Below are 12,361 nucleotides of genomic sequence, written 5' to 3' on the forward strand. Positions count from 1 at the left end.
TCGACAAGGAACTGTGCTGCGAAGAAAAAAGACGGGACCTCTTCCCCCACTGGTCGCTCGCCCCATCTACAGATGATATGCGCATCCTAGATGCCAAACGCCATCTAGGATGCGTTTTCCATCTAAGCACTAAGGATAATCTCCGGAAGATTTAATCATCTTTACCGATGGCGTGCCCCCCGCGTCTTTTGATAGCCTCTCCCGTGGTGACATCTCAGATGTCGCCGCCCCCGACTTAACCGTTTGTTTGGGGCCCACCGCTGTGTTCTCTCAGTACGTTATGCATGTAGCGATGTAGGTCTTTTCACAAAACTCAAAAGACCGCGAAATTAGCTGTATGTGTTGCAATAGAGCTTAGAGGGCCGTGTACTCAATAGAGCGGGTTGCGCGGACTCGAACATCTTGTAGTCAACACCAACCTCTAGACCTGCTACACCGCGACTCCCGCCTGGCGCGGCGCCTCAAACAGCAGCGCGATCAGCCGGTCCACTTGCTGCAGAAGCCTTCCCTCAGCGGCGACCCCTGTGCTCTCGTTCGCCGCCGCCACCGCCGCAGAGAGCGAGGAGCGCGCGTCCAGCCCCAAATGCGCACAGACCCGCGAGACTTTCTGGCGCCGTGGAAGGTGCCTCCGACGCCTCCTCCCACAGCGTTGTTTGCGGTTGCCGGTGGCGGGGCGGCCGGTGGGGGTCCTAGCTCGAGCGCCGCGAGTCGCATGGTGAGCGCCTCCTCGCGTGCCGTCGCTGCCTCCGCCTCCGCCCTCGCCGCCTCCTCCCGCCCCCTTGCTCCCCCCTCTCGCCCCCTCGCCTCCTCCTCCCTCGCCCTCGCCGCCTCCGCCTGCAACCTCGCCTGTTCCGCCTCTGACCTCGCCCGTTCCGCCTCTGACCCCAACGTCGCCTCGCGAGCCCTCGCCGCCGCCGCGTCTGACCTAGCCTGGGAGAGCGCCTGCTCGATCGCCGACCGCGTGCTGGACTGCTCAGCCTGCGTCGTCCTCAGCGGTGCCGCGGCCCGCGCCGCCTCCTCCTGCCGCGCCTGCGCCTCCATCTCGTCCACCAGCGCCGCCCGCGCTGCTTGCTTCCGCTCCTCCACCGCCGCTCGCGCCGCCTGCTGTCGCCTGCTGTGAGCCTCGCTCTCCGCCGCAGCCGCGGCCGCGGCCTCGGCCCTAGCCTCCCTCTCCAAACGCTCCTCCCTCTCCCGCCGCGCTGCCTCGAGCAGCCTCGCCTGCCTCTCTCGCCGCACCGCCCGCTCCGACTCCTCTGCCCGTCGCGCCTCCTCGGCTGGCGTCAAGCGCTCCTCCTCGTCGCTCTCTGAAGCCGACTCGCGCGCTGGCGCCGCCCTAGAGGTGGAGTCGCCGCAGTCGGCCGATCCCTCTGCTCCTTCGGCTGCGCTGCTCCTCGACCCGCGAAAGCCGCTCTGCTTCTTCTTCCTCCTCCTCCTCCGTCCCGCCTCCTGAAGTGGAGGCGGAGCCCTGGCCGCAGCTTCCTCCTCCAGGAGCTCCGCCGCCAGCTGCTGCCGCCGCTCCGCCTCCGCTGCAATGTCCTCTGCCGTCTGCGACGCCGCCGCTGCCGCAGCCCGCTTCTGCTCCTCCCTGCGCGCGGCGAGCGCTCGGCGCGCTCGCAATACATTCTCGGGCACGGACGACACGGCGCACGGAATCGTCGCGGCTCAGGGAGGCGATGTTGACCGGCTGGTTACCTTGTTTGAAAAGCGCATCGCGAGGCTGTCCGGCTCCAAACCAAGGCCCACCACCTCACCGCGCGAGCCGCGCACACGAGGATGTCAAGCTCGAGCTCGAAGTCGGGGCGCGGAAGTCTGCGCCCGACGATCTGGTTCTCTCCGGTGAAGTAGAGATACTCACCGAGAATGAAGCCGCCAGGAAGCACTAGGGTCTAGGGACTAGGCATGGGATGGGACTGGGCGCGCACCGGACTGCCGACTGGCACCTAAGGTAAGGTAAGGTCAATCTCCGTAATTCACACCGCGCAGAGTTCGTGTTGACCATCGAGAAGGCCAGAAGTCCCTCCACATCGACGGCGCGAGGGGCGGCTCTCTTTCGTGCGGCTCGGCGCCGCACTAGCCACTACAACCAACGAAGGAACGAAGTTCGCACTACAACCAAGTGGATGTTTTGGGTCGGGCACGACGGACGAGCCCCGGCACGGGGTTACGGCATACGGGCGACGAGAGACCGCCTCCTCTCACACCGCGGCCCCCCGTCCAACTAGAGTATCCTGGACCTGCCGCGCCTGCTGCGGACGGCTTGTGCCGGCCCCGAGGGTGTGACCTGTGAGAGTGTGTATCTGTATCGGCTGCCCTTAAATTCCATATGAGTAGAGCCGACTGCGGAGGTGAACCGGACCCCCCGTCTCCGGTCGACACACGACAGGCTTCCGAGCCTCTCACACAAAAACGCGGCGGGGCGGGCCACAACGCTCAACTCTCGCCACGCGCCGCCTTGGCCGCCGCCACCGCCTCGTCGATCGCCTTGAACTGCTCGTCGAACCGCGCATTCTGCAGGAAGGGGCGCAAGTCGAAGCGGTTGTCGTCGGGCGAGTAGCTCTCCGCGTGGTAGGACGGCGTGAGCGTCGTCATCTTGTGCCTGCAGGTAGAGCCAGCCGAGATGGAGCCGAGACACAGCCGAGAGGTAGCCGGGCGCCGCCCTCTTGTGCCGGTTGATCGCGTGGTAAAAGTAAAAGTCCTTGACCTTCTGCGCGACCTGCTCGTCAAACGTGACCGGCGCGGCGGCGCCCCTCGCGCGGATGGACGGCGTGAGCGCGCGTCCGTCGGCCCAGCGGTCGCGCAGCTTGAGGAAGGTCGAGAGCGGCCCGCACCGCTCGACCTGGTGGGTGGGCGGCACGAGGGCCGGGCGGCCCCTCGGGTGGTTGTGGGAAGGGGGGCGGGGGCGGGGCGGGGGCGGGGCGGGGGCGGAGGCGGGGCGGAGGCGGCGGCGGGATGTGTGTGTGTGGGGGGGGGCGGTGCGTCGCAGCGGCGAAGTGCGAGCGAGGGCGGGCGAAGTGCGAGCAGCGGCGGCTTTGCCTTGCGGCAATAGCCCAGCGCGGCCAGCTCGTCGTACGACATGCCCATGTCCTCCTCGTCGAGCTGCGCGCCTGCATCAGTCAGCCCCCGCACCGGCTCAACGCGTCCCCCCATTACGCCCACGCCCCCCCCCCCCCTTCAGAGCTGCGCGCCTTCGGCGCCCGTCAGCTCGGCGCTGGGGGGCGCGTCGGCGACGCGCGCGAGCACCCCGATCCCTCGCTCGCGTCCGGCCCACTCGAGGAATGCCTGGTTAGAGACGCAAGGTTGGAGACGCAAGGTTGGAGTTGCCAGAGGGCAGTGAACAGACTGCAGCCAGCTCCTCATCCGCACGCTCGAGGGGGCGCCTTGAGGTCGCGCTCTCGGGTAATCTCGGGTAATCTCGGGCAGTCTCAGGTCATCTCGGGCAATCTCGGGCGTACCTTGAGGTCGCGCTTGTTGACGCCGCCGATCGGGTTCAGGTCTGCGGCCGAGCAGTCGTACTTTGTGTAGTAGCCGCGCAACGCCTCGTCGACGTTCGCGGATCCGAGCACGAGGAGCGAGCCGCCCGCCGTCGTCTCGTCGCCGTCGGTCGCCCACGGCATCAGCTGCGCCATAAAGTACGCCATCACCATCCGGGAGCGGGCCTGTAGTCCCGGGGAATCTCGGGGAATCTCGGGTAACCTCGGGTGAGTACGCCATCACCATCCGGGAGCGGCCCTGGATGTGTTGCAGCGCCAAGCTCTAGGGAGTGCCTAGGGAGTGCCTAGGGAGTGCCTAGGAAGTGCCTAGGGAGTGTCTAGGGAGTGCCTAGGAAGTGCCTAGGGAGTGCCTAGGGAGTGTCTAGGGAGTGTCTAGGAAGTGCCTAGGAAGTGCCTAGGGAGTGCCTAGGAATGTCTAGGAAGTGCCTGGATGTGTTGCAGCGCCAAGCTCTAGGGAGTGTCTAGGGAGTGCCTAGGAAGTGCCTAGGGAGTGCCTAGGAAGTGCCTAGGGAGTGTCTAGGAAGTGCCTGGATGTTTTGCAGCGCCAAGTTCTGCGTGAGCTCGGCGTAGTCGCGCGGCTTGGTCTTCATCTCTGGCCGCCGCCTGACCGCCTACTCTCGGCTCCTCTCGGCTCCTCGGCTCCTCTCGGCTCCTCTCGGCTCCTCTCGGCTCCTCGGCTGCTCTCGGCTCCTCTCGACTCCTCGGCCCCTCTCGGCCCCTCTCGGCTCAGCTGCTCTACTTCTCAGCTTGAGCGCCTCGCTGCGCACGCCTCCCGAGTGCACCTCCATCGCCGCAAACGTCTCGCAGACGGCAGACCGCATGCCGTCGATGCTGATGGAGGTGTGCAGGCAGCCTATCTGCTCGGCGAGTAGCGCCGCGCGCGCCCGCGTCTCGGCGCCGGAGAACTCGGACGCCATGTAGCAAGTCACGAGCACCTAAGTCTCGGCTACTCTCGGCTAATCTCTGCTGATCTCGGACGCCATGTAGCAAGTCGCGAGCACCTAGCCGCAACCGCAGGTCAGTCGGGCGGCGTGCGATGCTACGCCGAGAGGGGCCGAGAACAGCCGAGAACAGCCGAGAGGGGCCGAGAGGGGCCGAGAGGAGCCGAGAGGGAGCCGAGAGGGAGCCGAGATGAGCCGAGCTGAGCCGAGCTGAGCCGAGCTGAGCCGAGAGGAGCCGAGGCCGAGCTCACCTTGCCGCACAAGTCGCGCCAGTCGGGCGGCGTGTAGTCGGCCCGCTTGGTGACGCGCCGCACCTACTCTCGCCTCGCCTCGGATGGTCTCGGCTCCCCTCGGGCCTGCAGCCGGTGTCGCTTGGTGAGACACGTCGGCGAGTACGCGCGACCGCGACCGCTCCGATCCCGCGCCCAGCTCCTCGACAACTCGCTGGCACATGATCGCCACCTTCCCACAAGCAACGACTCGGACTCAGGTCCGGATCAGGTCCGGAGGAAGGGACGGCTCTGCCCCACAGGGCCGCCACCAGAGCGGCGGTCGAGCTCGAGTCAGCGCCGCCCGAGAGGGGGAGGAAGTAGCCGCGCTGCCCCGAGCGGCGCAAGTAGTCCCACAGCCACCCCGACGGCCCAAGGGCGATCTCCTAGACTCTTCTCGAGCAGCGGCTGAGACACCGTCCTCGCGCCCCTCGGCACGGCCCGGCAAACGTAGTGGCTTCGCTCTCCTCCATGGCGCTGTGCAGCCGCGGCGGCGAGGGGCGCGACGGCGCACTGCAGAGCTGGTCCGCGTACCTGCTCAGGATCCGCACCCCCGTGATCGGCCGTCTGGTTAGCGGGGCCCGGCACAGCTGGTCCGCGCACGGAAGCGTGAGCGCAAAGTCGACCTCGACGCGAGGGATCGAGGCGGCGGAGGCCGCCTGGACTGAATTGAGGAGGGATGGGCGCGGAGCTGACTACTCCATCGATGCCGCCGTGTTCCGCCTGGCTCGAGCGCGCTATGAAGCTCGCCCGGAAGGCGCGGACGTCCGACAGCGAGACTGTCGCGACGACCACCTCCACCTGCACCGACCGATGGCGAGTACTGAGGCGTTCATTCACTGAGTCAGAGTCGCGACAACCACGCTGCACCTCGTCCAGGCCCTCGAACTGCGACCCTACTTTATTTGGGTACTGGGTTTGGGTCCGGGTCGGTAGGGTACTGCACCCCCTCGAACGGGGAGCCCTGCGCGACGCACTCGCCGTTCACCCACGCCATCGCGCAGCCGTCGAAGTACAGCCGCCCGCCGTCGCAGCCCTTTTGGTTGGCGTAGAGGTAGACGCCGCCCGCCTAGCGGAGGCCGGGTCACTCTCGGGTGAGTCTCGGGCGATCTCGGGACGACCTCAGGTCGATCTCGGGCGATCTCGGGAGATCTCTCGGATGATCTCGAGTCAACCTCGGGTGAATCTCGGGCGATCTCGGGTCGATCTCGGGCGGCTCGCAGTGCCTTTGCGGTCGCGCCGCGCACGAGATCGATCCTACACGAAGCCTCCGAGAAGGGTCCGAGAAGGGTCCGAGAAGGGTCCGAGCCGGTGCGGCGACGCGCGCTCCTCGTCTGCAGCTTGCGGAGCTGGTGGTGTGAGCCGGAGCCGTTCGCGATGATCTCGACGCCGTCCAGAGAGAGGGCGATGTGCGGCGCGAGCGGCGTGAAGAGCTCCTGAGAGTATAGATGGCTGACAGTGAGGAGGAGGAGTGGTGAGCATCGGAACAGGGATGGCGCGGCCAGAGGGGAGGAGCGCCTCGCAAGTCTCAAAGGCGAGGGCGGTGTCGAGCGCCTGAGAATAGGAAGGAGGAGGGTGGAAGACTCGGAGCCACGCATGGCCGTCAACGGCGAGTGTCGAGCGCCGCGACGGCGAAGATGCCGATTGGCACTGTCCGCTGGCCGGTCAACTCGCGGACGATGCGCGGCAGGTAGTACTGCTCGAGAGCGCCGTAGCCAGGAGAGGTGGGGTCGATGAACCAGGGCGTGAAGTACCGCATCTCGCGGTAGTTGCCGTCGTTGGCGAGGCACACCTTTGGCCGCACGCCCACCACGCGCCGGTTGAGCAGCACGACGCGGCAGTTGTACGAGACGTTCCGGTGCATCACCGGCATGCCGATGTCGCAGAGGATGCCGTCGGTGAGGTCTGAGGCGAGCAGCGCGGCTAGCGACTCCCACGCGTGCGCAAGCGTGTCCGCCTCGAGGAACGAGTCCTCGCACGAGTAGCCCGTCACCTCGAGCTCCGGCCCGGTGCGGAAGGTGCACCCTGCCGCCTTGGCCTCGCGGATGGACGCCTCGATCCGCTCCAGGTTGCCGCGGAAGTCCATCGCCCACTGGTTGAGGTTGCATGTGGCTAGTCGAGCGAGCGAGGACATGACCGACCGTCCCGCGGCCTTATCACCTAACCGACGCCGCACGCTTCGCCCGGGGGCGGTGTGGGTTCTGCTCCAGAACTTGGTCGGTACTCGAGCCCGAGCCAGATTGTTCTTCCTTTCTACCTAACCTAACCTAGCGCCTCCTCCTCCGCCTCCTCCTCGCACCGCCAAAGCAAGCGCCGAGTCCGCGGTCGCCCGGCGACGCCGGCCGAAACGCCTTCGGGACGCGCTCGTCGAAGAGCTCGAGCCAGAGCCTCTCCATCGAGTGCGCCCAGGTGAGGGTGCCCACAGAGCCGCAAGCCCTCTCCACTGTAGCGACGCGGTGAATTTGCTCAAACGCCCACAGGGGCTGCGCGCGGATCTGGAAGCGCGAGGCGGCGAAGGTCGCCGCCCTTGGCCACGTCACGGTGCGGCTCCGCGCGCTCAGGTTTGTGGCCATCAGCCGCTCCTGCATCGCACTCATGGATTTGTACCAGTAGTAATTTCCCTGGCGGTAGCTGTTCTCGCGCAAGTAGTCGCACATGCAGCTGCGGCGGGAGAGGGGCCTGTCTGGGCCCCACAGCTTTTTCCACTCCCTGAGCTGCGGCCGGAGGATGTCCAGGTTGCCCCAGGGAGCCGGCCGCAGCTGAGTTCGGTCGTCCTGCAACGATCAGGCCGACGGTAACGTTGGGGTGTGGGGGCCGTGGGGGCCGCGCGCGCGCCCATGACCTGCGAGAAGATGACCACGTTTGGCAGGTTCTCCCAAAAGTCGATCACGAACTGCAGGTAGCCAACGACCTCGCGTGAGCCTCCCTGCTTCCGCCCGGCCGCTTGCCCATAATTTGGAAGCACGGCAAAGTACTTGAGGACTGGCCGCTCTGCAGGCGGCCGCGGCCCGCAGGTGCAGCCACTCGGACAGCCTTGCGGTGGGCGGTGTATTTCTGCCCGCCGGCACTGATGCTTGATACGCAAGTGCGAGTCGACGTACGCCGGCGTCATCGGCTCGCTGCTCGTCGCCCCCGCCTCCTCCCTCCACCCCCGACGTACGGTGGTGAGATGGGAGCGGTTCCCGCTCAAGCGCGTGAGGTTCTGGCAGGCCCCGCTCGGCAGCCTCCGCAAACACTCCTGAGCTTCGGCCTTGGCCTCGTCCAAGTAGCCCTTGTGGTAGATGACGAGGTCGAGGATGCCGCCGGGCAGAGTGCGCAGCCAGTCGAGCGACGAACGGAAAGACACGATCACAAGTGTGGCATTCGTTCCCCACTGCACATCCCTCGGCCGGGTATGTTGCGGCCACGTGGGCCCCCAGCGATGCAGCAGATCGACGCGAGCCGGGGGCAGCGCGCGCGTGCGCTCGAGGCATCGGCTGTAGAGGACGCATCTGCCGACGCCAGGCGGAAGCTGCAGGGGCGGCTGCGGCGGCGGCGGCGGCGGCGGCGAGCGTATGGTGGTGCGACTCCGTCGGCTCTGCCTCGCCTCAGAATCTCCTGTTGGGTAGACGAACGCCGCAGCTCGGCAGAGGCTAGAGCTTGCGCACGCCGCCTCACAAGAGGTTCGCCTTACCCCCTCCACTGTCTGTATCACGGCGCCCGGCGTCTTGGCGCACCCTGCTGCGGGTGTGTAGTCAAACTCTCCTTCTCCTGTCGAGCGCAGGCCAAGGCTGCCATTCGCCGTTATCAGCTCTGGCACCGGCTGACTTGGCACTGGCCGACTTGCTGCAGCCCAACGAGCCATTCAGTCTCCTGTATTCAATCGCCGATGCGCCCGCGCAAGTTCGGCGCCGAATTCAGGAACTATTTGTTGCGGTTTTAGGTTTGTTGTTGGCAAATCAAGATACTCGAGCACTCGAGCACTGGATAGGGTCGATTCCGCGTGGTACGGGACCCCTCGATCGTCTCGCCCTCCCTCACTGGTATGTTCATTGGGGGGGGTCATAACAAACACGGTACAGGATCGAGGTGCACGCTGCAGAAGCAGTGTCGTCCCCCCTCTCCCCGACGGCGATGGCGGTGTGACCGATCGAGCTACAAGAGGAGCTTGGTCAGCAGGATCCGGGACAGGTCTGATGCACTACCTCACTGGGCCTGAGATCACCGAGACAGCGCCCGTCACCGTCTCGGATTCGCGTGGGATCGAACCACTCCGGGATGAGAGGGCTCATCAATTCGGATACAGATTTCACACAGAATCACAGCGGGAGGAAAGCGGCTAGTCGCAATTCCTGGGGTCCTTGTGGCGGGCCACCCTGTCCAGAAAGAAAGGCACAGACAGGTGCCAACGCTGGGGTCTCTCGACCGAGTCTATGAATTCATAACTTTGATGCGCGCGTTGCGCTGGGTTTCTGCGCATGGGATACGTGACGCCGCTTGGGGGGAGGATTGAGAGGACCAAGTTTAGGTAGCCTAGAAACCGGCCAAGTCCCAAGACCTGGTCGGCGGGGTCGTCGTCCTCCCGGCCCGTTTGAGCGCGGAGGCTCAGAGCGGAGAGGGTGGCTGGCTCATGTAGGACTGTAAAGGACCAGAGGACGCTGAGTTCACGCGAACGCTCGCAAGGGACGTAGGACCGTGACAAGATTGAGCACAAGCAAGGAAGCTCGAGTATTGACATTGGGGGCACGGCGCAGGATGCGCCGTGCTAGTACACCGTGTGTAGCGTGTGTGAAGGGTAGCACAGGCGTCCGAATTCAGACGCGGCCGGCTCCCGCGACGGGGGGCTAGCAGCTGAGGGAGGGTGTAGAGGATGTAGAGTGTAGAGCGCTGTAGAGCTGTAGAGATGTAGAGCGCTCTGGAGCGCTGTAGAGCTGTAGAGCTCTACATCGGCTGCGTGACGAGGCGGGTGCGTTGTAGAGCGATGTAGAGCGCGATTTTGCTGTAGAGTTTGTTGTAGAGGCTCTACAGCCAAACCGCCGGGAAGGCAGTGACTCAAAGAGGTCGAGTCGCACTAATGGGGTGTCTCCGAGCTTACTGGAGCTCTGATGGACGGCCCTGACTATCACTGACACACAGAGACGGTCACTCTGACGGCACACAACACCCTATAACTGCGTCATGACCAGCCTGCCATGCGTCGCCGGTGCCGCATTCGTCGCTGTGCTTCTTTAGCAGGCGGTGGACTATCGGCTGCGAGGACGGTCGCATTTGCGCGAGGCGAGGCGAGCATTCAGACGCGTTGCATGCGCCATGACTCGCGCCAGCGCGTGCGGGAGCTCCTGGCTGAGCGTTGAGTCCAGGCGAGTTGCGCTGGCCACGATCGCTACGCCAAGCCGAGCTGACGCGCCGAGGCGCCGGCCAGTCGCAGCCGTGAGGCATGCCACAGCAGCAGAGGCACCTGCCACCCATTGGGCGGGCAGACAGAAGGCCAGGCAGCACTGGTAAGTGCAACGCGCCTCATGTCGGAGAGCGACCGTGCCTCGTTCGCCGCTTATGATGTAGAGTTTGTTGTAGAGATTTCACGTTGTAGAGCGCCTCTACATCGCTCTACAACGCACCCGCCTCGTCACGCGGTGGATGTAGAGCTCTACAGCTCTACAGCACTCTCCAGCTCTACAGCTCTACAGCGCTCTACACTCTACATCCTCTACACCCTCCCTCAGGCTAGCAGTAGCCGTCTTCGTTTCCACCGGTTGTCCCTTGGGTCCCTGCTGCTCCTAATCTCTTCGTACACCCACCTGCTGATCTCCGCAAAGTTCTGCTCCCTCCCTCGTGTCGCCCTGCCCCCTGCGCGTTTGCTCCGCCTCCCGGTCGTCTGTTCTGCGTTCCTCCCAGATACGGCGCGTGTCTCGATCGTTTGCACTGCGAAAAAGGTATTTTTCTGGCGAAGCTGGAAGCGCTTTTCCCCCCTCCTGCTCAGACACCCACTTTCTTTTTTCCCCCCCCCTTTTTTCCCCCCCCCCCCCCCCTCTTCCTCCTCACGCCCGCGCCGCCACCCGGCGGAGGTCAATCACGTGCACGTGCGGGTACTGCGGGTCGGTAGCGCGGAAGCCCCACCGCGTGTAGAGGCCTTCGATGCCAGAGGTGTCCCGGGCAAAGAGGTAGGGAGCGACCCCTGCGTAGCATTGCAGCCACTTGAGCATCAAGGTGATGAGGGCGGTGGCATATCCTTGCCTGCGGTGCGCCTCCGCAGTCTCGATCTCAAACAGCTCGAGGGTGCATGGCGAAGGCATCTGGCTGGCGTGCTCGTGCTCCAGCACGTCGGATGGGAAGCCGAGCGATGCGTACACGAGCGCAGTGGCTAGGACCTCGCCGCCTGCAGTTAGCGAAAAGGCGAGAGAGCCAAACGGCGTGGCGCCGATCGCGGGGCCAGCTGCGTGCTGCTTCCAGAGCCCGCTCGCCTCGTCAAACTCGGGCGCATCTGCCGTGAGCAGAGCCAGCTTGATCTGCGTGCCCACCTTCAGGCTGGGGTTCGCCTGTCGTCCAGCTCCGGTACTGCTGGCGCAGGCGATGAGGGTGTGCCAGACCTTCATTACACCGCTGGACGTGTCGTTTCTTTTCCGGAAATTTCCGGTGTGAACATCTTTAAAGCAGATTGGCAACACCTACAGACACTACAACACAATGCCGAGGTGCCCCGGGCGGTAGCGGATCCGGTAGCACGCGCCAAATCCAGCTGGCCCGGCTAAACGGGTAACGGCGAGCCCGCCCCCAGGAAACGCTGCGCGGCCCCGCACCCCCCCTCCGCGCCCGCTCCTGGCGGACGGCCGGTGCGTAATGTCTTGGAGCCTCTCCTCCTCCTCCTCCTCGGCCTCGCGGGTCTCCTCCGCCGAGAAGAAGATGGCCGCCTGCCTCGATGACTGGCGGCTCGAGGCTGCGAATGTCGGCGATGACGAGGCCCGACGGTCTCAGCTCCGGGAGGCGCTAGAGGCGGATATCAAGGAGGAGCTACGGGCGACGGCGCAGCAGCGCAAGACTGGGAGCGATGCGACCGCCCGGCTGTACAAGGACGCGCAACGCCGGGCCAACAAGTCTCTGGCCGGCGCCGCGCCACCGGCCGGCACGCCCCCTTCCCCCAAGGACGCCGCGGCGCAGGCGCGCAGCGCGGCGCTCCTCTCCGAGATGGAGGCGCGCAAGCAGTCCGAGGCGCATTCGCTCAACCTCAAGTCGGGCTTGCGCGAGGTGCCCGCTCTCTACCGGGTGGGGCGGCCGGCGTCGCCGTTGCCAGACAAGAGCTACCAGGAGCTGCTGTACGAGGAGGGGATGCTGGGCAAGGAGGAGCGCGAGCGTTGGCGGAGCGAGTCGTGCACGCTGCTAAAGGCGTGCGAGCAGCGCGAGTGCACCTTCTCCCCCTCCATCAACGCCCACTCGCGCGCCCTCGCCAGCGGGACGCCGCCACTGCGGAGGCGTGCGGCAGAGGTGCTAGAGGAGCAGCGCGCGAGGCGGCAGCAGCTCGTGCACACTGTGGAGTTGGCGCAGCGTCCCGACCCGCCGCGGTCGCAGCGGGGCGCATCGTCGCTCTCCGTTAGCAGCGGAGGGACGAGCGGTGGCCGCACGCACGAGCAGGTTGTGTCGGAGCTGGCGCGGCGCGGCGAGCAACTGGAGAGGAAGAAGCAGGAGG

General features: G+C 65.7%; 1 protein-coding gene across 1 annotated transcript; it reads right to left on the minus strand.

Moving 5' to 3' along the window:
* Positions 1-2,295: 2,295 nt before the first annotated feature.
* Positions 2,296-7,813, minus strand: EMIHUDRAFT_460331 (hypothetical protein; the record flags this gene model as incomplete). The annotated part of the gene is made up of 18 exons (XM_005793171.1): positions 2,296-2,596; positions 2,667-2,836; positions 3,034-3,096; positions 3,178-3,279; positions 3,453-3,656; positions 4,301-4,426; positions 4,684-4,746; positions 4,817-4,894; positions 4,974-5,087; positions 5,169-5,235; positions 5,305-5,360; positions 5,425-5,502; positions 5,572-5,583; positions 5,651-5,770; positions 6,190-6,255; positions 6,332-6,813; positions 7,001-7,475; positions 7,544-7,813. 18 exons carry the CDS (start codon positions 7,811-7,813, stop codon positions 2,431-2,433), a joined length of 2,712 nt encoding a protein of 903 aa, XP_005793228.1. The 3' UTR covers positions 2,296-2,430.
* Between the last annotated feature and the right edge of the window lie 4,548 nt (positions 7,814-12,361).

Source organism: Emiliania huxleyi, assembly GCF_000372725.1.
Source record: "Emiliania huxleyi CCMP1516 unplaced genomic scaffold EMIHUscaffold_1024, whole genome shotgun sequence".
Classification (NCBI taxonomy): Eukaryota; Haptophyta; order Isochrysidales; family Noelaerhabdaceae; genus Emiliania; species Emiliania huxleyi.